This window comes from Arvicola amphibius, chromosome 4 (assembly GCF_903992535.2).
Source record: "Arvicola amphibius chromosome 4, mArvAmp1.2, whole genome shotgun sequence".
Lineage (NCBI taxonomy): Eukaryota > Metazoa > Chordata > Mammalia > Rodentia > Cricetidae > Arvicola > Arvicola amphibius.
In genome coordinates, this window is record NC_052050.1 from 92,399,035 (window position 1) to 92,424,921 (window position 25,887).

The 25,887-nt window shown below is 40.7% G+C and overlaps 1 protein-coding gene across 1 annotated transcript in view; it reads right to left on the reverse strand.

The window, feature by feature from the left end:
• LOC119811558 (CREB binding protein) overlaps positions 1–25,887 on the reverse strand; it is a 134,317-nt gene that overhangs the window by 51,971 nt on the left and 56,459 nt on the right. Inside the window, 3 exon segments of the mRNA XM_038325474.1 lie at positions 1,860–1,973; positions 3,228–3,468; positions 19,138–19,314. Coding sequence (XP_038181402.1) covers positions 1,860–1,973; positions 3,228–3,468; positions 19,138–19,314 — 532 coding nt within the window.

Genomic DNA, 25,887 nt, shown 5'->3' on the forward strand with positions numbered 1-25,887 from the left:
CATTAGTATTTCTTAAAAGGAAAAAAATCACAAAGGTTTACAATTTTCACGCCAGTATGTACATATTAAGCTCAAAGGAGCCCATGTAAGGCACACCTCTAAGTTAAAAGTTAAGAATGAAACCCTAGCTCATTATTCGTGGAATTAATGTCATAGAAGTACAAACTCAACAATGAATCTTTTGGCACATCAAGAGCCTATTTCTAAAAAGTATCCTAAAGCACAAGAAATTTCACCACTACCATTGGGGGTGGGGTTTACAGTAAGTTGAAGGAAAAACATTTTTTATTTCACTACATCTGTTATCTCAAATATATAGGTTAAGACCCACTACCCTAGAAATTCATTTTATGTAAGAGATGCCCAAGAAAATTATATACTAAAAATTCAGGGGTTAAGAAGACGGCTCAGTTGTTAAAGCACTTGCCATGCAAGTAGGAAGACCTGCCTTCAAATTCCCAAGCCCATGTAAAGCCAGGCATGGTAACATGCATGGAATTTTAGTGCTCCTATAGGAAATGGGAAGTGGAGGCAAGAAGAATACGTAGAGGCTTACAGCACACACAAGCAACAGAGACTTTGTCTCTAACAAATTGGAAGGACCAACATCCAAGGTTGTTCTCTGACCTAGCACAAGCTGTGGCAAGTGAGTGCCCACACTCACTCACACACACCCACACACGCATCCCCCACCTACACTCAAAGAACAATTTAACTGATTAAAAGAAACTTAATTGTGGTGCCTCTGTATGGGAAGAAGGCCCCAAACCCCAACTCCCGCCCCTTTTCTCAATGGAGCATGCTGTGAAGTGTGAGGCAGTTTATAGGAAGGAAAGCTAGATTCCTAAGAGGAGATCAAACAGCCAGCAATGGCACTCCACTCTATGGCACTCTTAGAGTGACTACCATGTGTAGCCAGTTGGGAAGAAAACAGCACATGTGCACCAGGAAGAAGGGGAACCTCTGAAGTTGTTCAAGAAGATGCTCTAAGTGAGGAACACTTAGAACATCAGGAAGTAGAGATGGTGAAAGATGAGAAAGACTATGCCATCCTGAAAGATCACCAGAGGAGTGCATGCCTCCAACTAGAGGATGACATAGACCTAGACATCCAAATGGAGAACACAGCCAAAGACCACAATTTAACCTCTGAAATGACAGCAAAAAGTCTTAAAATTGGGGAAAGGTGTTCATGTCCTTTTCAATGCTCTGATGCCTAAAAAGAGCAGAAAGCCAGGGGTCTAAAAACAACAGGGATCCAGGGGCCAGATGCAGTAAAGAGCAGCCAGTACAGAACTGGTCACATCAAAGACTACACAGATGATTCAGAAGACAACAAAATGATGGGGATGAGCAGAATGTGTCAACCCTGAGTCTAAGATTCCCAGCCTAAACCTCAATAAGTTGTTATGCCAGCTGGTATGGGAACTGTATAAGCAAACCTTTACCAGGCTCTTAACACTGATACAACCTAAAAGGCTCTTCACAAAAAATTCCCCTCTACTGCCCCCATGATGTCACAGTCATTACAGGTGACCTGACATTCAAATCTTCATACTAAGTATCTGTCAGAAAATACCAAATCTTCCTGACAGCTATTTGATGCAAGTGACCTTGCTTCAAGTCCATGTGTGCAGATTGGTAGAGGTAAATGAAAGCCCACTATGGCCATGGCTATTCACAAAGTTCACTGGAAGCCCATCTACCCTCTGAGCTTAGCTGCACCTCAGTCACTGCTAGCACTACCTCTACCAGCATGTTGTGCTGGTGACCCTTGCCCACTACCTACCTACTCTCAGCATTTCTTAAGAACAGTTTCTATTCTCATCTCCAAGCTTCTCTGCCCCGTGCTCACTTACTTTGTTGGTTTCGCTTGTCACTGGCATTTTTCAAAGGGAGGCAAACAGGACAGTCATGTCGTGTGCAGTTCTTCCAATGAGAGATGATTTGTCGTGAAGATGCACAATGGGCAACTATGACCAGAAAAACAACGAGATGTTATTTTTCTATCCAAATCGTCACACTTCAATTACACCTAAATTATAATGCCAGATTCCATTAAAAAACAATGGTAACAAGTGTAACCATAATACAGTACAGGCAGTCCTTAACTTACAAACAGGCTATCCAAAAAGTTTGTAAGTTGACTGTCAGTAATTCCAGCCAAAAACTTCCCAAAGAAGCAATGTTATGAATGATGGGTGATTAAGGTTCCGCCCACAAAACAGAACAAAAGCTATCAACCTCTGAACTACTGAGCACCTACAATGGAAGACAGAACAGAGATCTACAATGCCACTATTAAAAATAAAAACATTAAATTATATTTAAGGATGAAACCAGCTAAGAACTACCACTGAAGAAATAGAGATAGAGAAGTCAATGAGAAGTCTGTAGAAGTTCTGAAAGGACACCGGGGTACTTAGTAAAGTACTCGGAGAGAGTGACTGATACTGAATATATCCAGTTCTCATGCTCTAAAGTCTAACCTCCCCTGTTCTGTTTCCATCATGATCAGAGTTATTCCAGGGATTCACAATGGTAACATGGTATAGATGGAGACCAGGAAGCTATTTCCCCAAGGTTTATGAACACAAGAAGTAAGAGAAGAAAGATACAAGAAAGAATGGCTGTTAACAGGAAACACTTCCTTCAGTGAAACTGAGGTGTACAGTAGCAAAATAAATGAATAAAAAAAAAATTTAAAAAGGGATAGCACAAGATGCATGTGCCTGATTTCCCCCCTCCCTAGGGATGATAACTTGGGTACCATTAGAGCAGTCTCAAGACAGAGAGGGCAGAGGAGCTACTGATAGCCTGAATCCATGAAACAACCACAAGACAGATGCTGGGGGTACCAGGAAAGTTGTGCCTGCCTGTGTGAATTACTGCCCTAGACAACAACATAGACATTAACAAGGAGTACTCAAGAAGTGACAGAGAAGTCCTTCATGGAAGGAAGAAGAAAAAGAACAAACTGAGGGCACCGCCTCATTCAGGGGCAGCTCAGAGAATCAGAACACCAAATCACCTGCTTCCTCAGCAGGTGAGCTTTTCAGGGACAGCTGACTGTCAGATATGGGGACTGTGGGAACAACATATTCTGGGTCACGCCAAAAGGAGGCCAGCACCTATGCCATGTAGGCTTCCAACCACCAAAGCTGATAAAAATAATAAAGGCAAATTCCACCCTAACAACAGCCACTAGGTTCAGAAAAGGCACTTACCTTGGCAGGCTTTCCCAGCCTGACAATGCGTCATATGATTCAAAACATTTTTCATGGTTCGACAGTGTGGAAGAGAGCAGGCCCGAACCTCTCCATTTGCTTGCTCTCGTCTCTGACATTTGTGAGCATGAAGCAGTAGAACCAGCTGCTGCTGTATCAGTTTGCGCTTTTCAGGGTCTGCTGTGGGGCCTGTTGCAATTGCTTGTGTGGGTACAATTCCCACTGATGTTTGCAACTGGGACTAAAATAAAACAAAGTAACAAAATATCTTATTAAGTGTTTAGAGTTTTGATTCACTCTATTAGGAAAGTTCATGAATAACATAATCAAAAGAACTGGAATAGTTTTCTTTAATCCACCAAAAACTTTGAGAAGATCCCAAACACAAGATGAGTTTATTTAACTCAGATGTAAATCTGATTCAAGTTCACTTGAATACAATTATCATCCAATGACAACAACAACAAAATTGACGCCGGCTTTGGGCTGCAGCAACACAAACTGAATCCACCCCACCCTAAGCACCATTAGTGTCAGCTGACCCACAAGATGCCACTGCTTATGTAGGTCCAAAGGAGCGAAATGTTGACAATTTCATATGGTTCAACCTAATGAAAGACTGCCTTGGTGCACTGTAACACATAGCTAAGAATCAGAGGTAACTTCTGCTCGGTGGTGTGTCTCTGTACCACCTTGCATTGACAACATTTCATTGGAGCACACTCCCAGGGTAACACATGCACTTAGGTTTCACTGTGGTCATACACTTATTGGAAACACAACACCAAGTATGTTTAAAATGCTTTCTTATTTTAAGAAAGAAATTGTCTTTTATTAAAATTTCCACTTATAAGATTTTCTTTTTTTGATTTTTCAAGATAAGAGTTTCTCTGTGTAGCCCTGGCTGACCTGGAACTCGTTCTGTAGACCAGGATGGCCTCAAACTCAGAAATCCACCTGCCTTTGCCTCCCAAGAGCTGGGATTAAAGGCCTGTGCAACACATCCAGCCAACTGTAATAAATTTTTTTTCCAAAAAATAGTTGGCAATCTGCTACAAACTCCAGAAACTGAGTTGGTTTGTTTTTCTCTGTCTGAAGCAAAATTGCCTGGTGTAACTCTCAACTACAGGAAAAATAAAAAGAGGCCTGTGGGGTTACGAATTACCAACACTCTTGACACACATATACAGATTTACCAAAAAGATAAATATGTTTATAAAATATGCACTATCAAGCATAGATCAAGGATTTCTGATCTTTCCAAATATCCTGATATTCCCAACTACAGTCATTTATCTTCTCCATTTTATTCTAATGTAAGAATCATTGGAACTGGTGAGATAGCTCAATGGTAAAGAACTTGTTGCCAAGCCTGATGACCTGCTTTAGAACCTCAGTACCCACATGGTGGGAGGAGAGAACCAACATACAAGTTGTCCTGACCTCCATACATACAAATATAACAATTAAAAGTAAATTTTTTTAATTAGGCTTATTCATTTTACATGTGACTGTTTTGCCTGCATGTGTATCTGCACCATATGCACACACACTTGTCTACAAAGGTCAGAAGAATACTCTGGAGTTGTGAAGTGCTGTAGGGTGCTACATCAAATCTGCATCCTCTCTTAAGAACAAGTGCTCTCAACCACTGAATCATCTCTCCAGCCCCAATTAAAAATATTCAATAAAAGAACCATAACTATGTATTCACAATTGGGAGGAAAAGCTATAAAAATATTAAGTGTGTATGTGTTCACATGTGTGTTGACCCCTGGGTGTTTTCTACTTTATTTAATGAGACACATTAGTCACTGAACCTGAAGCTATCAGGTAGACTGCCTGGCTAGTGAGTTCCAGGGAACCCCCTGTTCGCCTCATCAGCACTGGGGTTAAACATGGCTTGTTAAAATGTGGGTCCTTGGTATCTAAACTCAAGTTTATTAGCTGAGAGCCAACACCCCAGCACTGTCTGGTCCAATTTTTACAAAGTTCCTAGGAACCGAGGGGCAGATTTAATTGCTTCTCCCAGGCTGGCGTTTAAGGAGCAACAGGGGCTGCAGGTGGGCCTAGGATCTGTCAAAAGCACTCTTCAGAAGCTCTTTCAGCATACACATTTAGTCCCTACTGCCCAGGCAGGCACCGAGAATAAAGCAAAACTGTCCCGTTAAAGCACAAAATAGATGTGCTCAGTGGGGGAAGATACCTGTCTTAAGTAGAGAAGTACCTGAGTTCAAATGCTAGATTCTAGGGTGGACAGATAGAACCATCTTCCAAGTTGCCGTCTGACCTCCATGACCTCATGAGATAGTATATAAACATACTTGCATGCAACTGCACCCACACACACAACAACAAAAATTTAAAAAGAACATGACACAAGACTAAGTATTGTTTCTCAAAAGTAATCCATACATTTTACACGATTTTCATGATAGTTTAAAAAAATGTTTGAAAAACAGTTAAAAATGGGAGGGGCATTAGAGAAATGGCTTTGCATCTAATAGCACTGACAGTTCTTCTAGAGGACAGGGGGTTGAGTTCTAGCATGCATGTGGCTGCTCATAAAAGCCTAACTCTAATCCCAGAGGATCCAGGCGTGTACACACACTACACATCTGTGTGTACTATGCATATATACACATATGCATATATGTATATATATATATACACTAATAAAGTTAAAGCACATATATTTTTAATTTTTTATTTCAAAAACAATTCAAGGGTGTGGTGATAAACATCTTTAATTCCAGCACTTAAGATACAGAGGATGGCAGATCTCTGTGAGTTCCAAGCCAGCCTGGTCTACATAGCAAGTTCCAAGCCAGTCAGCAATATACTGAGAGCCTGTCTCAAAAAGGGGGGGAGGGAAAACTACATGGTCATATACTAAGAAATAGTCTAGCTATATATTTTTAATTTTTTCTTTTTACTTATGTGGGGAAAGGGCATGTACACATGAATACAGTGCCTGTGCAGTCCAGAAGAGGGTTAAGATCCTTGGAGCTGTTGTTACAGGAGGTTGTGAGCTGCCATGTTGATGCTGAGAAATGAACTCAGGTCCTCCTGCAAGAGCAGTATGTGTGTGCTCTTCACTGCTGAGCCATCTCTCTAGCCCCAATCTATAGACTTTTTAAAGTTCGGAAGTAGACTTATGTGCACATGGTAGTTTAAGATAAAGGAGAGGGTCCAAGTTGAGGGTGGGAGAACAACTTTTGATCCCTATGTTCCCCACAATTATAAACTACACACGGGATAAAGTAGGGTTTTTAAGAAGGTAAAGTAGAAAAAAAACGATTTTTTTTTCTAATATTGAAATAAGAAAGCTTTCTTCATCTAAGCATAATGGTTTACATCTGTAATCCCAGTGCTCAAGAGGCTGAGGCAAGAGGATTACAGTAAGATCAAGCCCTGCCTGGGTTACAAATTGAGTTCCAGGGTAGCCTGAGCAACAGAGTAAGACACTACTGTCTCAAAAACAAAGGAGGGCTGGAAACATGGCATTATAGTTAAAGCACTTGCCACACAACCGGAGGACTGAAGCTTAGATACTTCACACATAATACTGGGTGGCTGTGGCAGCTCACTGAAACTCCTGCCTCAGAAGGTGGAGACAAGGGACTCCAGTGCAAACTGGCTAAAAATACTAGCCGTATCAACAGATCCAGAGACCCTGTCTCAAAAAGAATAAGGTAGAGAACTCAAAGACTCCCTTACTGATATCGGCTGCAGTCTTCCACGGCTAGGAGCACATCTGTGCACATCACCACATGCACACACATGACAAGAAGAAAAACAAAACAAAAATAAACTCAGCCTAAAGAATGGAAGAAATTAAGACGGTGGCACACGCCTTTAATCCCAGCACTAGGTAGAAAGAGGCAGGTAGGTAGATCTCCGTGAGTTCGAGGCCAGTCAAGACTACACAGAGAAACCCTGTCTCAAAAAAACAAAAACAACACTAAACAATCAAACGAACAACAGAAAAAATCCCAAAAGAATGGGGGAATTAGTTGTAGATCATAGGTCTAATACCCAGCTGGAATCCAAAACATTATGAAAAAAAAAACCCCACAAATTCTTACACTTAATAAAATAAAAGGATCTGACTAGATATTTCTCAAACAACAACAATAAAAAACCCACCAATTCAGACATTAAGCATCACTAGCTAGTACAAAAATGTTAATTAAACCGGGCATGGTGGTGCACATCTTTAATCTCAGCACTAAGGGGGCAGAGGTAGGGGAGATCTCCGTAAGTTTGAGTCCAGACTGGTCTACAGAGAGTTCGAGACCCTGTCTTGGGAGAGAGGGAGAGGGGAGGAAGGGAAAAATATAAATCAAAGCCACAGAGTATAGCATACAACCCACCAAGGTGGTTATTAATAAGAATACAGATTCTAAACAACAGCACTGGAACAGAAGAGGAGGATGTGGAGAACTGGACACACATCACTGGCAAGAACCTAAATGCTGGGAAACCGTCTGGCAGTTCCTCAACACAACAACAGTATATCACTCTGTAACTGCACTCCTGGGCACATATCCAAGATAATTAAAAGGACATGTTCATATACAAACATGTAAAAAATAAAAGTTCACAGGAGTATTATTTATAACAGCCAGAAACACAAACAACTCAAGTGTTCAAGGGAAGACTAAAATGTGGTCTATTCAAACTGGAATATTTTTCTCACCATTAAAAAGATGGCACATGCTACAATATAAACTTTGAAAACTTTAACTCAGTCAGTGAAAGAAGCCAGGCAGGAAAAAAAAACATACAATGTATAATTCCATTTTTGTTTTATGTTCGTAAATGAATAGGAGCAGAACACAGACCTGGGATTGGCTAGAAACAAGAATTCCTAAAAATTGGAGAGTAACTGCTAATGGTATAGGGCTTCCTTTTAGGATAATGAAAATGTCCCAAACTGACCAAGGCCATGGTCACACAATGCTACTTATCTGAGCAGCATATAAGAAAATAATTACATAATATATGAATTATATCTTAATAAAAGCTTGATTTTTGTTTGATTAGTTTTGTTGTTCTAAGACAGGGTCTTGTGCAGTCTATGTTGCGCTAATCCTGCCCTCCACATCCCAAGTGCCAGAATTATAGCTCTATGTCACCATGCTCAGCTCAATAAATCTGTTTCTAAAGCTTTAGTTCATTGATCAAAGTCACTAAAATAAAACAGATGCTTTTCACCTGTTAGTATAGACAATACAGAAAAATAATCACTATGGTTGTTAGTGGTATATAAGAAAAGTACTCTCAAGTGTCTGGTAAAAGTACAGCTTAGAGTAATGTTTGAAAGACAAACTTCCAGATTTGGGAAAGAACCTCTATAAAAGGAAATGTGCACTCTTGGTTGTGGGGGTAGGGGTTGAGACAATGCTCAGCAACCCAGCTGTCCTCAAGTCTGCCTCTAGAATGATGAGATTATACGAAGGTGCCACCATCACCAACTGCATTTCATTCTCCCTACACTCTTCCTTTCTTTTCTTCTTCGAGGCACTGGGTATTAAACCCAGGGCCTCAAGAATTTTAAGCATGTGCTTTATGGCTGAGTTATACGAACAACCCAAAATACACACTCCTTTGGCTCTGCAGACCCACTTCTTTTAACCCACTGTTAAGGAAGTAACCGGACCAAGATGTGCTATAATATATACACAAGGTTAAGTATCGCCTCGATTAATGAAAAATGTAAATGCCTATAAAAGATTGCCTAGTTAAACACTGTCACAGGGCTATATTGAAATAGTATATACCCATCAAAAATATGACAGACCTCAAATAACTCTAGTCAAAGAAGAATAACCCTTTTTAAAAATATCTAATAGACAAAAAAACTAGAATACAATACAAAGTGACTATTACGCTTAAGGCACCAAATAATAACACCAGAGTAGATTTGTCAGCTTTAACAAAAAGCTACTTAAAGTATATTTGGAACTTAGTATTTAGAAATCTTTAAAGTCACTCAGTTTTTTTCTTATTAACTCTGTGTTTGTATCTTTTCTGAGAAAAACCTTCACAAAAAGCATAGTTCTATAACAAAGTGGATCTTTCAGGGTCTAGCTTTACCTACTTTTTGAAAACTAATGTATTGCATCAATGTTTTACAGAAAGTATTCATTACTTTTTTTGTTTGTTTGTTTGTTTTCGAGACAGGGTTTCTCTGTAACTTTCTAGCCTGTCCTGGAACTAGCTCTTGTAGACCAGGCTAGCCTCGAACTCACAGAGATCCACCTGCCTCTGCCTCCCGAGTGCTGGGATTAAAGGCATGTGCCACCACAACCTGGCTCATTATTTTTATAATCAAAACATTCCTCTTTGGAGAGAAATTACCAGAAAAATGAAATTAGAAGAATCATAGAAAATGATAAAGAATTAGAGCTGGGAAGATAGCTCAGTAGTAAAGAGCTGGCTGAAGGCAAGTGTTAGACATGGAGTTTGGAGCCCTAGAACCCATATAAAAAGCCAGGTAGGCACTGGAAGGTAGAGATGATTACCAAAGCTAGCCAGCTAGTTAACCTACCTAAAACAGTGAGCTCTGAGCTCAATACATAAACAAGGTAGAGAGTGACTTAAAGACAAAAAAGACACTAACCACTAAACTCTGGCCTACACGTGCATATGCACACACATACCCTACATACCCCAAAAGAGGAAAAAAAAAAGAAAATGATGAAAAATTAAGTATAAAAAAAATAGACAGGCTCAGAGAAATGAAATGGCTCAGTGGTTAAGAACATAGCACCCATATAAAAAGCCAAACACCTGGTGCATACCTGTAACCCCACTTCTGTGAGGGATGAAAACAGAAGACTGCTGGGACTTGCTGCCTTCCTGCCTAGTCAACAAAATGCAAGTGGTAGCTAAAGAGAAAGATCCTGTCAACAGTGACAGAAAAAGACAAATGACAGCTTCTTCTGGACACATGTACACAGGTATCTATACAACCTGTGCCTATTCTCTCTTTCACATACACACACACACTTTTTTTTAAGAGCATAGTCATTAGCACAAAAAAATCACAACTGTGTAAAGTGCAGAGAATAAGTGTTGTGGAGTGGCCAGTCACATACAGGACATTTGTATCATATCTCCTTCATAAAGCTCAGGGACCGTCATGGAAGGCAGGAGGAAAGACTGTAAGAGCCAGAGGCTGAGGAGGAACTAGAGTGAAACTGTGTCCTCTGGACACGACAGGACTGCTACACCCATAAACTCAGAGACCATGGTTACCTGCACACGCTCAAACCAGTCAACATTCTAGCACAAAGTGTGAAAGGGTTCATGAGCCCATACTGAAGAGCTATGGACAGCTGGTGCAGGCTTTCTTAAAGAATGTGGTAGGTTAATCACACTCCAGTGGAAGCATATGGGAGCACAAATTGGAGCTGACTGATCATTAAAAAGTAAAAGACAGTAAGCTGAGTTAGGGATGGGTGAGTGAGAGGAGTTATGGGGAAAAGGTGTGTGTGTGTCTGTATGAGCGTGTGCAAGAAATATGTACTGTTAATCAAATTCTCAAAGAATAAAAATGTTTTCAAAGTATATAAAGAAAAGTACTAGAAGATGAACTTAGTAGCTTGTAATGCACATGTGTAAACGCCTTATTAGTTAAGAAACCTAAGGCAATAGTCCTCATCCCTCCTGGTTTTCCTCAGAGACACTTGCTAAAAGGGCACAGGTACTACTGGTTAAAGTTCCAAAGGACTACCAGAACCAGTTTAGATCGATGTTTCAATAGATTAATATTCTAAACTTAATCTTCACAATAGGAATAAAACATTCAAGATAACTAACCCTCCTGGCTAACTGTCATGCTGGGAAGAAGAATGCTAATGACAAAGTGTGAGACCACACTTCACAGAAATAACACTCATAGTCAGGGGATCTCTGAGTGCCAGGCCAGCCTGGGCTACATGAGAAATCCTGTTGTAAGGAGAGAGAGAGAAAAAAAAAACCAAAACCCAAAAACAAACAAACAAAACTGATGCTCATTCTCACTAAAGCAACTGGAAACAAGTGGAATAGTAAAGATGATCCATAAACTAGGGAAAAGATTTGAAGTGTACTTGCAAATAACAATAACAGAGAGTAATGCTTCTCTTTCTCTTGGCCATCTTCATTTTACAGGTACCCAGTGACAGGATGAGTTCAAGGTCCAATAACTGATGGAGGACTCTCACTGGTTAATAAAGAAACTGCCTTGGCTTTTTGATAGGGCAGAATTTAGATAGGTGGAGTAGACAGACCAGAATGCTGGGAAGAAGGGAAGTTAGTCAGACGCCATGCCTCACCTCTCTGAGACAGATGCCATGGAGCCAGCCGCCAAGTCAGACATGCTGAATCTGTCCCAGTAAGCCACCACCTTGTGGCTTACACATTACTAAATATGGGTTAAAGCAAGATGTGAGAATTAGCTAATAAGAGGCTGAAACTAATGGGCCAGGCAGTGTTTAAATGAATACAATTTGCGTGTTGTTATTTTGAGTGTAAAGCTAGCTATGCGGAAGATGGGTGGGACGAAAAGCAGGCCTGCTCGTCCCATCACTACAAATAACCATTGGCTCTTTTAGTATTTATCCATCCTCAAAGCAGGGACTCACTCAGGGGTCCCAGATGATAAGAAAAGCTGACGTCCAGGGTCAAGCACCTTGGCTAGGCTGTGAGGAGGCTATGGCACAGCTGGACCCTACCCTGAACCTCTCTGCTCTCCTCTTTCACAAAGTCAAACCTTGCTAATGAAACATGCTAAAAGTCCCCTAACGGGACAGCCAGCAAAGCATAAAAGTCAAACAACTCAATAAAAAAAAGGCCATATTCCTAAATATAAGAACTTTAATTCTTACTAATAACCAAAGAAACACAAATGAAAATAAAGATGATGACATGATAACTCCTACAAGAGTGTTCCCACTCTTGGGAAGACGATTTGATGCTGGGGACCAGGTACACAGCCATTTCTGGAAGGCAATGGTGGCGCATGTCTTTAATCCCAGCACTTGGGAAGCAGAGACAGGTGGATCTCTGTGAGTTTGAGGCCAGCCTGGTCTACATAGTTAAGTTCCAGAGCAGATTCCAAAACTACAGAGAAACCCCGTCTCAAAATAGGTAGGTAGGTAGGTAGGTAGGTAGATAAAATGGATGGGTGGATGGATGGATAAGCAAGCAAGGTAAGTATTTTTAAACATCTATTTTCATTTTACGTGTATGTGTGTGCCTGCATGTATTTATAGGCACCACATACGTGATAGTGCCTGCAGAAGCAAAAGGAAAACATCTGATTCTCTTCTTGAGAGGAAGGCACTAGGAACTGAACTCAGGTTCTCTGATCTTAACCACTAAAACATCTCTCCAGCCCCAAAATATATACCTTTTAAAACAAGAATTAATTCATATCAAATAGGTAAACACACAAGGTAGTGCAGAGTAAGAGCATACATTGGTTTGAAGATTCCAAGCCATTAAGAACATTAACAAAACTCACTGATCCAGATGTGTAGCACGATTAATAAAAAAACAAACAAATAAAAAAACACCCAGAGACAGAAATTAGGGTAGGCCAGAAAATCAAAACAGCCAGCCACTGGCTCTTATCTCTACTTCAGTGCAAAATGGTGAACCTGCCTCCAGGTGTGTGAGAGTTATATGCCTCTCTAGGACTGGGATTAAAGGTGTGCACCACCGGGATTAAAGGCATGCACCGCCCGGTTTCTATGGCAAACTAGTGTGGCTACTGGGATTAAAGGTGCACTGTCACCACTTCCTGGTCTATAAGGCTAACCAGTGGGGCTATTTTACTCTCTAGTCTTCAGGCAAGCTTTATTTATAAAAATACAGATGAAATATCACTACACAAATGCATCAGGGCATAGCCCATTCATATACTGGTTGGCTTCACTAAACGTGTGGCAGGTAGTCAGTTTTGACATTTTGCTTTTTGTTTGTCTGTTTTGCAGCCTGGAGTGGTGAGCTAATATGGTAGCAACACTGCAAGACACCACTTGACATGAGTATGGATGATGAGAACATCTGACAACAGGAAAACATTACTGAACATTCAATGACAAAAAAATTAATTCAAAATCAAATGGGAAACAACCCTGAGCTTTGTCTGGCAGTGCTCACTGTGTTACATCACATGACTCCATTGTAGTAACCTCAGCTCTGAACACAATGTGTGCACTTTGCACTGCACATGCATCATGCCAAATCAACACTAACACTACCTAGAACACTTGAGGCTCAAGACTGCATGTTTTTCTGCACATACAAATTATTCTGTTCTTCAAGAAACATGATGAATTACAGAAAACAAAGACTGAATATTTCCCTTCTGTCATTCCTGAGCAGTAATGTTTATGAATTTGTTTTCTTTTGTGTGTATGGGTGTTGTGCCTGGTGCCTGAGGAGGCCAGAGGAGGCTGTCCCATTCCTGGACCTAAGTTACAGGTGGTTGTGAGCTACCATTAGGGCACTGGAAACTAAACCCAGGGTACTCTGAAGAGTAGCAACCAGTATTCTTAACCTCTGAGACATTATCTCCAGTTTCAATGTATCAGAAAGTTTGATTTTAAAATTGAGTTTCTGACTTGAGCTCCAATTCAAAAAAATAATCATCAAATTAAATTGTGGCTTGGGACTAGTACTGAATTTCCAACAATTTCCAAAATGTTCCCACATACACTTTGCAGTACATTTATACAAAGCAGCATTCTTAGCACCGACAATTATAAAATCAAACTATTAACTACAAAAAAATCTTTGAAGATGCTCTATAAACTGCAGAGTCAAACATTAAGATGTTTAAATTTTATGTAAAAATAAACAAGTAAATCTCTCATATGCAAATTAACTTTAATTTTCATAAATGGTAAGGAGACACACACACACACACAGTGGTCTAAAGGTAAATTTGTGAACTTATGTTATCAGAAATGCTTTGTAGACCTATTTTATACTCCTACATTACCACGGTCACATGAAGATTTCTTGGATGAAAACGTGGTCTTGAATGGATGAAGTTTTAAAAACCCAATTCTATCCCAAGAATATACTCAAGAGATATGAAAAAAATATATTTGTTTATATATAAACAAGCTTACCCTGACACTCCTCTTAGAAAAGTTATTTTCTAGTAAATGTTCAAGAATAAGCAAAGTTTCAAGCAATTTTGTGTCTTAAACATTAAGGTGAAAGGAACAAGAAAGAAGTAGTTTTCTCCCTCCATATACTCACAAACCCAAGCAGATGCATGCAGTGAGCTTTGGTTCTGAGGTGGCTCTTGAGATCTAGACACACCCCAGCTCTACATGTCCTTGCCTCTTGAACACTACTCCAACACCTTGAAACACAATCCTCTGTAAGTTCACTTAGAATCAGAAAACTACTTCAAAGCAAAAACCAAGAGAGCCAGAGAACAACACTCTGCAATACTGTTTGCTCTTATTCCCTCCAGGACCCGGCAACCACTGAGAATACAAAGCTGAGACTTAAAACAGAAAGTGTGCATCAAATATACACAGTTATCAAAGCCCAGCATTGCCATGTGACTGTAACCTCAGTACTCAGAAGTTTGAGGCATGAGTTCAAGGCCATCCTGGGCTACATATTAAAAACCCGTCAAAACAAAACCACCACAGCTATTTCCTAGAAGGGAAAAATTACTCGGAGACAATGGAACAGCATGTGGTAAGAAGGGAACACACATACATCTCCTATATTCTCTAAGGAAAAGTGCCATAAGCTGGAAAACTTAGCAAGAAACATTCTGAAACTTCTTGGTGACCACAAAAACAGATTTCTTGCCTTTTTCCTGGAGGATTCTGAATCTGGTAAACCAGGTAAGACTCAAGGTGCCCCATCACTGACCTGCATACTGAGATGCACAACTACTTAACTGAAGTTCAGGACACAGTCCAAGAAAGTCTAGCATTCATGTCTTAGCACTCAGATGATACCAGCATCACTGTATCCACCAGGCTATGCTGGCAGGATGCAGCACTGTAACTCTCCTCTGTCTGAAAAACCCTCTGACCAGCCATATTTCCCTCCCATTTAGAGAGAGGTGTCTATCAGCAGCTGTCCTGGCCTTGTCCAAACATATACCTCAAAATTTTAGCACACAACAAAAACAAATTATAACCTCATACTCATGAGCAATTTAAAATAAGCTAAGCAGCTTACCTGATGAATCTCCATTACATCCTTAAGAATACTGAAATCGTCTCTATACATTGTTTCCAACGTTTCTTATTTTAAAAACCCACATATAGGAACTCCCTATAAGAAAATAACCCTGCAGGGACCTGCTAGGCCATAGAGATGCAGTTCCTTTATTTCTTAAACATTTTCTGCCTTAGAAAAGTAAGTTCCACCTCAAAGACTTGTTCTATGATAATGGCTGCAAGTCCAATCCAAAGCTTGGAGAAAATGTCACCAGGAATCAGGTGCTTTTCTTGAAAATGGGCAGGGGTTAACAGAAAAAAACCTGGGTATGGAACAACCCTTTCACAGGGATGGCCTAAGACCATTGGAAAACACAGATATTTACACTATGATTCATAACAGTAGCAAATTATAGTTATAAATTATAGTACCAACAAAAATAATTTTATGGCTAGGGGTCGGCATAACATGAGGAATTGTATTAAGGGTCACAGGATTAGGAAGGTTGAGAACTACTGCCCTAAGGTCTCTGTGGCATCACCTTCATATCTCCTTGCCTTGGTGAGGCTCTGTCTGATGGTTCTATCTTAACTACTGCATGGCACACAGGCAGTTGGGGTTTTCTGTTTCTTACTAAAGAGCAAGCTTGCCTTCCCTAACAAATCCCCTCTAGAGCTCCTACCATACCTGGGACCATAGCAGGGCACAACAAACCTAATGAAAGAAACAAACAAGTGACTGCATATCATTCCATTCTCAACACCAGACAGAATGCTGAAGTCATGAGGGAGGAGGAAGAGTCCCTTGGCCCACAGCTATAAAGCTTCAGTTGCCCATGAAGAACGTAACCTGTGTAATTTGGCATCAGTGTCCCTAACGTGAACTGTTTGGAACAAAAGTCTACTGGCTCCTAAAAATTACCTCTTGGGCTGGTTAGTTTTTTGTCAGCTTGACACAAGCTCAAGTCTGAAAAAAGCAAACCTCAGTTCCAAAAAAATGCCTCTGTTAGAGTGGCCTCTAGGCAAGTTTGTGAGGCATTTTCTTAATTAATGACTGATGCGAGAGGGTCCAGCCCAATGTGGGTGATGCCACCCTTAAGCAAGTGGACTTGAGTTTTAAAAGGCACACCGAGCAAGTCATGAGAAACAAGCAGCAGAATTCTTCCATGGTCTTTGCTTCCGTGACTACAGGTTCCAGCCTTGAGTTCATGTCTTGACTTCTCTCAATAATGGACAGTGATATGGAAGTGTAGGCCAAATAAAACCTTTTCTCCCCAAGATGCTTTTGGTAGTTTAACACAGAAATAGAAAACAAAATTGAAACAACTCTCAAAGTATAATTTCCTCCAACCCTGGTTCATCCAAAAAGGGAGAAGGTCATTAGTTCAGGGCATTTTATTTTTCTTTTTTAATGTAGCAGATCTAGTTTTTTTTATATCAATGTTTCCTTGCCATGTAAAATCTATGCATTTTAAGACACCAGATATAATGAAGAAAAATTCAAGAAAGATCACAATACACAGTCAAGGAACTGCAAACAAACTGTGTAAGTCTAGGCTAAGGAAACCATTCCCAGGTGAATTCAGGGCAGCTAAAACATCAGGATACAATTAAAACCCCACAAAAAAGGAAACTGCATGGCCATGAACAAGCCAAATTCCCTTAGAACCTCAATTTCCTCGCCAACAAATGGGATCTGTAAATGATGCCTCTCAATAAGTCATTGCAGGAATAAGGTAAATACACACTGAAAAAGATGCCGTGCAGTCTGTGCCTTGACCTCTTTACTTCAATGCTCCACTGAAGGTTGTTCCAGAATGTTCATGGGCACATGGCTTGACACTGCCTGGCCCATCTTGTGCCACCAGAATAAACAGTACAGGCAAAGGACCTGGTTTACTCCTCAAAGGTATCTAAGAATCTTTCTCAAAAGTTCACATGTGCATTTGTAAGAAAACTGCCCGGAGTGAGCACTACAGCTTTGTAGACAAAAATGTTTCCTTAGCTTGCTGCGATTGAGGGAGCCAAGGGCAACAGTGTTGACTGAATTTGTCCAATATTCCAGAAAATAAACAAAAGAACAAGGCATACTCCTACTGATCCCCTGACCATCCTTCAAACCAGAGGTTCCCAACAGGGACAGTTGTACCCCAAGGCATATTTTGTTAGTTCCTGGAGATACTAGATTGTAATGACCAGTACAGAGGAAGGGTCATAGGTTACTGTCAAACATTACCAAGGTTCCAGGTGGCACTGTAGGAAAACACTTGTTACTGCAGAGGCTGAAAGGAGCCCTGCTGTAGTACTGAAAGGAGAAGGTAAGGTCCTCTGCTGAGTCCGTCTGTGAAACCCTTGGCCACTATACCTGGAGAGTTTAGATCTCCAAAGTAGCAGCCAAGGCTGGCAGAGGGACCTGGAGTACAGGGATTCTGTCACTCTGGAGTAGAGTGGAGAGGAGAGGACAAGAAGACAGAGAAAATGAAGGAGGACATTAGGTAAGAAATTCCCCTGTTTAAAACATGGGATACAATAAAAAAAAAAAAAAAAAAAGAAAGAAAAGAAAGTAACTCAACAAAGCCTAAATGTGTGCCTGGGTACCAAACAGGCACAGGCAATGACAGCTGTTCCCAGAGTTCATGCCACTGTCTTCTGAGGGAGAACTAATAACAAAACATGAGAGAGGCCAGGCAGTGTGTGTTGCTTACAGATCCCAGAGGCTAACACTGCTCCCATAACCCTGGACAACTCTAGCAACCAAAAGTTACTGTAAGGAAGGTAGGGAGCTAAAGAGACTGTCGTAAGAAAAAAAAAACAGAAAAAAAAACAAAAAAAGCTTTTTGCTAAGACTTGTCAAATCATTACTGTAGAAGTATATGGACATATGGAAGGTTCACTGTCACCAAAAAACACAAGGAAGAAAGGAAGTGACCACCTGCACATTATGCCTTCAGCCGTTGAGATGTACCACTGAGGACCAGAGGCCAGCCCTCAGTGTTCTAAACTAACAGATTCTATTCTGGGCAAAAGGAGACATTTCCATTAATACCTTGGTTTGTTAGGTTAGAGATTCCACAGACAAATTCCTGTTATACCTGGGAACTCTTAGGAAGAATGAAGATGCCAGGCGGTGGTGGCGCACGCCTTTAATCCCAGCACTCGGGAGGCAGAGGCAGGCGGATCTCTGTGAGTTCGAGGCCAGCCTGGTCTACAAGAGCTAGCTCCAGGACAGGCTCCAAAGACACAGAGAAACCCTGCCGGGGGGGAGGGAGGCAAAGAAGAAGAATGAAGATGTGAAATAATCTATAAAGTCATACCTAACATCTCATCAGTACTACGTAATTCTTGTAATACAAATGTCTTTTGACTGTAACAAAAATCAATCTTCTACTGACAACTTCAACCTACTAACAAACAGCAAGGTAAGTCAGTCTTGATGATGCTCAGAATTTTGCAAAGGTAAAATAATTCACATACGATTCCATCAACAAAGGGAATCTGGGAAAGGCAGCTAAATCAACCTTCCCTATCCATCTTGTTGCTAGTTCAACCAGAAAATACAAAGCTCACTGTGCTCTTTGGCTTTGTGGGTTACATTCCTATCACCAACAGCACACTCTCAGTTACAGCTTTTCAATATAAGCACCATAAAATCCATATCCATATGCCAAAGCACCAACAAAGACCCAAAGTACAGAAAACCAAGAGCAACTTACCATATTTGGCACATTGGTGACTGAAGTATTCTTGATATCTGTAGGAAATGCAGGCAAACTATTGACCATGCTCTGCTTGCTGGATAACTGGGGGTTCACTCCAGTGGCTCCCATCTGCTGCCCTCCAGTTTGACTAAAGGGTTGTCCAAATGGACTTGTGTTACCAGCCATTCCCATCTGAAACAAAACCAGGAACAATCATCTGTCATGATACAATCACACATGAAAAAAAATAGATGTTAGAAATGTTAGCCTGACCCACTGAGGACAAGGTGTGAGCTCCTGTAACCCCTCCATCCAGTTATAAATAAAAGCCTCATTATCAGAGTTTGTTGTTAGAATCGTGGAAAGATGAGTTTCATTTACAAAGTTAATTCTACAAATAGAAAGCTAACAAAGTGGCTTAAACGACCCCCATCCTAACCACCACCCCAGAAGAGGCAGCACTTTCCTCCCCTACCTACTGGCCAAAGCCCTGTCCAGCACCAGCAAGTCCTACACAGCAAAGGGCCCTAGTTGATGATCATGGGGGCTTCTCCAGCAAATCTTTAATTACTCCATAAGTGCTTTGCTTCTCCCAGGTTCCTCATCGGATTTTTAACTAAGTTTCAACTAGTTCAAAATGCAGAGTAGGAAGACCCCAAAATAGTGTCCAAATAAGTACCTGGTCCCCTTGAGGAGGAATAAAGAAACAGGGTGCTCTAGTTGACCACCTCTTTTTTACAGAGCTTTACTTTTTTTACATTTATATTCTTTACATTCTTCTCTGATGTCTATTACTTGCTCTGCATGTCTGGCATCATATTTTGCAGAGAAGACCTCCAAGGGCCAAAGTTCTATTCAAGAAATTACAAATAAGCTGGGGTGGAGAATAATCCTGTACATTGTGAAAATGTGTTGCTCTCATTATTAATAAAAAAAATATTAACTGAGTTAGTAAAAAAAGGCAGGCAGGAAGTATAGGTGAGACAACCAGACTAACGATGCTGGGGGGAAGAAGAACAGAGAGTCACAGGAATCTGGAAGGTTGCAAACATGCAGGAAGAAGCAAGATGAATGTGCCATACTGAGAAAAGGTACCAAGCCATGTGGCAAAGCATAGATAGGAAATATGGATTAATTTAAAATGAGTTAGCTAGTAACAAGACTGAGCTATTAGCCGAGCATTTACAATAAATATTAAGCCTCTGTGTTGGTTATTTGAGAAGCAACTGCCAAAAAGACAGGAAAAACTGCACCTATACTGGGGATGCTCAGTGAAAGATAATTTCACTGTATGTTCTAGGTCATAGGTTTCATACCCAGCAACATACACTGGTTAACTTCTACCTAAGAAATCACTACCAGTGGTGGCACACGCCTTTAATCCCAGCACTCAGGAGGCAGAGGAAGGCGGATCTCTGAGTTCGAGGCCAGCCTGGTCTACAAGAGCGAGATCCAGGACAGGCTCAAGAAACTACAGGGAAACACTGTCTCGAAAAAAAAAAGAAAAAAGAAAAAAGAAATCACTACCAGACTCAGCTGGTAAGCTCAGTCTGTATAATGTATATTCCTTTCATGGCAGTCAATCTTTTTGCTTCCAAGGTCTCTAGATCACTTAATTTCTTTTAGCTCTAAAAGTCTAGGTTGCAAACAAATCCACACACAACACAACTAACTCCAACTGATGTTAATAATGCCTATATGCCAAAGGGGAAGGGAAGAGGAACTTGCTATGTGCACCTGAGCTTTCTCACCTATCTGAAAGTGAACCCATTCTAGCTGCAACTTTTGTACTAGGTATTTAATGTGAGTAATCAGAAACACAAATCCTTCACCAAACCCAGCAACAAGGCTCAACCCTAGTTCAGGGGACTTAAGTCAAGGAAGTAGCTAAGTGAGTACAAAGGACATTCCTGATTGGAACAAGACTCCTCCAACTGTCATTTCAAACTCAGAAAAACAAACAGAATTTTTTGTTCTCAGAAAGCAACACACTAGGTTAACTCGAGTAGCAACACCACTCTGTGTTTTATTACATAACTCAGGCAGGCCATTTGCGCTCGGTGGAAAAGTGCTTTACCAATGGAACCATCTCACTAGCCCTCACACACTGTTCTTAAGGGCCTGGGATTTGAAAAACAGTAACAAAAACTCACACAAGTAAAACTTCCCATTTCTAAATTTCTCTATTTTGAACCAAACCTTTCTGAGTGCATGCTTTCATTCACCCACAATCAATCCACCCTCACTGTTCACGAGTATTTGTCAATGTCTGCTATGAGCCAAGCCCAGTTGAGAATGTATAGAGTTTTCCGACTCTCCAAGGACTTGGCTTCTTATATACTTGAACTTGACAAACATTAAAAAAAAAAATCAATGTTGGCTAGAAGCTTCCAGATTAATTAGAATACAACAGCAAGAATAATTAATTAGCACCAAGAACCAAAGTAGGTAGCATGTAGGGTATGGGAAAGGTCCAGTGCCATCATATGACCCTACACTGAAGAAAGAGACCACAAGTATCAGAACAATAAACTTCCCCAAAGGGCTCTCTATGATTCTGAAAGTATGCCTGACCCATTCTTTATATATTTTATGTATATGAGTGCTGTATTTGCATGTAGTCCTGCGTGACAGAAGAGGGCACCAGATCCAGTATAGACGGTTGCGAGCCACTTTTGCAGGTGCTGGAAATTGAACTCAGGACCTCTGGAGGAGCAGTCAGTGCTCTTAACCTCTGAGCTATTTCTCCAGCCCCTGAACTATTCTTTTAAAAAGTCTGTTTCTGAAACTGCAAACATTCTTGAACCATTCCAAAGTTCACCTTGCCAAGGTGAAAATCAGGAGTGTGTATTGGTCAGATAGGTTAGTGTTTGCCTGATTATAGACTCTTGGCACTTTCTAGCTGGTTGATTTTAAGGAGAAATATTGTATTTCAAAATATTCTCATAGGTTTCTTTAGAAAATGTCTTCCTCCCTCTCTATTCCAATTACCTCAACTCCTTTCTTTAATTTTAAATTACTAAGATATCGTCTTGCTGCATTTGTTGCCTAGGCTACATTTGAACTCATGATCCTCCCATCTCAGCCTTGTGTACATTAGCACAAGAAATTTCTTCAGGAAATTTCTTCAGATCTTTTCTCCTTGGCAAGCTGACCATTTCAGCATGGCTTCAAGTCCCAAACGGTTAAGAATCATAGGCAAAGTCTTAGGTCATAGACAACATACTGCAGGCATCCAGTTCAAAGGAACTCACTACACATTTTCAAAGTTAGGAGCAAAAGTTCCATCCTGAACCTATATCAAAAACTACAGACTAACTAACTAAGGAGGTCCAAACTTTAGCATCTGGCACCACACCCTTTCCTGCACCAGTCCATTCTCAGTCATATCAGAGCTAGTAGACATAGACCTAAGTCTCCAAGAAGCCACCACAGTTCATATCAAGTGGCTTGTCCCATCTTTAAAAAAAAAGAGACAGATTAAGTAGAAATCAATGGCCTTAGCTGCATATTTAAGGAAAAGCCATTCACTTTAGAACATCTAGATTTCTGGATTACCAATTCTGTATCTATTCTTCATTGATCAAATTATCTATAGCCTCCAAGTCTAGGCTAATACTTAGCACCAGTGCTCACAATCAAACAATAAAATTGAGATGTCTAAACCAGTCAGTAATCAAAATACTTAGTCCTTTTAATTTCCTGTTACTTGTTCATAACCTAATAAATTTAAAGCTAAGTTTATCAGATTTAGTTTAAATTTGCTACTGAAACTCTTGAGTATAACCCAAAGCAAAAAAGGAACTGTCAGTGATAATTCAAGTTAATCTCAAAGGACAGAAAAGTAAAGTAGGAGTCAAAAACAAAACCAACAAAAACTCTCCTAAAATGGAATCTATTCAATAATGCTTCACAGCTCTATCTACTTGACACGAAAAAGCACTGTGATGATGTATGCCAATCAGTCACCCAAGAATCTGCTTATCTGGCAATGTCCTTCTTCATGAGGAGAATAAAATTAAGCAAATTGCACTTCTAATGAGTGAAAAACGTACAAAACAGATAAGGTAAGAGAATCTGCGCAGCCAAGGTAGGAGATCCACTGAGCTCTGGAAGAGCCTGTGGGCCAGGGAGAATCCCATGCAAGCTTTGCTCACTAACACAATGGTACTCATGGCAAACTGGCAATTATCCAGCAACCAGACAGAAGCTGCTCAGGTCCTGGGCTGCACAACCACAATCAACTGACAGCTTCCAACACAATGGAAGAAAGGATGGGCTATCCTTCTGACAGATACCATCATAAAGAGATGATGGAAATCACAGAGCATTGTTCAACTCTACAGAGTTGCCACAACAGTACTTATGCCAACCCATGCCGAGTCTGTCTTGGGTATAAAACCAGGAGATCTTGCTTCCCTCAAACATTTATCACACATTGAAGGTGCTTAGTTTTTGGGGAGAGAACTCAAAAAATGACCACTCAAAGGCATCACCACTTTAAAACCTCCCCTCCCCCAACAAGAGCATATATCAGTCCTGGAGAAAGCAAGTCACTGAAGCCAGGGCACAACAGCACAGCATAATGGGGGAAGGTGGGGTGGGGAGGGCGTTGCTGTCTTCTTTCTATTTTCTAAATTTTGAAAGCAAGGGCTGGTCAAGTGTTGATTTCGCAAGCTTTGAAGATCTCTGAGTTCAGATCCTCAGCACTAATGTAAAAACTGGGCACCGAGTCAGGCAGTGGTGGTGCACGCCTTTAATCCCAGCACTAAGGAAGCAAAGGCAGGCAATCTGTGAGTTCAAGGTGTGAGTTCCAGGATAGCCAGAACTACAAAGAGAAACCCTGTCTCAACACTTCCCCACCCCAATAAATAAACAAATAAATATCTGGGTGCAATAACATGCACCTGTAAGTCATAATCACATCAACACATACTTATACCATGCACACAAACAAATAATAATAAACAGTATAAAAATAACTAGATAGTAGTCAACTGACAGTTCACCTGGTCATGCTAAAAACGCTGAAGACACTTTAGAGTTGATTTTTACAGGATGGCAGTTTTTTATTTGATCACAACACAAATAGGAGAATAGTCTGTCAATAAAGCAAATTCTCTTGCCTTACTTCCTATGCCAACAAACCTTGGCTCTGGTGTAAGACCCCATTATGTTCTAACCTAGAGACACACTTTTCCCTCCCCCCAAAAAACAAACAAATTTGGGCACCAGAACACTAACCCATTAGCCTCAATGAACACCTCTGGTTGCAGAAAGCCTCCTCAGTTTGCTTCAATGGGAAACAAATACTATTTCCTACTTATAAAGATATAATAAAACAAGCTCTGGGCTCCGAAAGAACACAAAAATTCTCTGCACTGCACTAACCAAGAGAGCATCCTAACTGTTCACCTTCCTCTCCAAACTCATCAAGCAAGATCCCTATCAAATCAAAAAGACAAGTCACAGAAATTCAAAAGCTAGAGGGCTTAAGGCAAATGGCACTGACAATGAAAAGTTGGTAGGTCAAAGGCACAGGTCAGTCACTGCAAAGAAGGCCCCTTCCCAGGGCAGGCTTTACAGGAGTGCTATGCCACACATCTACCTTCTTGCTTCTCTGCAGGACAGGAGCAGAGAGAGGCATTTTCTCCACATTGAGACCACACCAGTGGTAGCTCCTCTCCCAAAAGAGCAGTCCACACTCCACTGGGCTGAAACAATGGGCAGACTTGAATTGTCAGTAGGGACAGAACAGAGGATTTTTGTTTAAAATATTAACACTTGATATTTAAAAGATATATTATTGGATATTCAAAGGAGGCCAATTCCTAAGAGCTTCAAGAATGAATATTGCTTGCCCATGAGAAAATGAACTCAAGCTAATGCAATACTCAGAGAACAAGCAGCTCAGCCCTGACCTCAAAGAACCCCATTCCTCATGTCAGAGTTTTACTGCACACATAACCACTCGTGAAGTCAATCATCCCACAACAAATGCACAAAACAGGAACATTCAGGTGACCACAGTGCATTTGCATCTCCAGGTGACCATTCTAATATTCAAAGGAAGGTCCAACTCCAACGAAATGCCAGACAGATATGACCAAATCTAATGGGACAGGTTATGTGACCACCAGGAAGGGGAATACAAGCAGACACATGCGGCCATGCAGGAGCTCACAAGGACTCAGCAGGACCATGGGGAATGCTTCCGGTGACAAGTGCTAAGTTTGGTATGATTTCAGTAAGACCATGAGTAATTTTTCCAAAAGTAGACTTCAGTTTTCCTCATAATTTTATATACACTTAAACCACATACCATAACAAATGGAGGGAGACCTGAAAACATACCAAAAAAAAGTATGACTTTCAGCAATAAGCTGCTACCTGTCACTTCACAGACAAGCAAAGGGTTGCCTAGAAAGCTCAGGAACATCAGAGATCAACTCAAGACCTCACTTTAAGTGTCATATACTCAAACCAGAGGCACTTTCCTACACCAGGAACATTCAGGTGACCACAGTGCATTTGTCCTACACCAGGAGGACTGTCAATCCCCACTGCATAGAACTATGTCTTCTAAGTACACCACACTGAAATGAGAACCACTGGACAGAGACACTGGCTCTGTCCACAAAGACCTGGAAAACTATAGCCAGCAGGAAAATGGCAATACAATGCCTGATGTAAGGGGCATAATAAATATTAGCACACTACTCCAAGTAAGATGCCATTTACAGAAGCAGGAATTTCTTGTAGTCA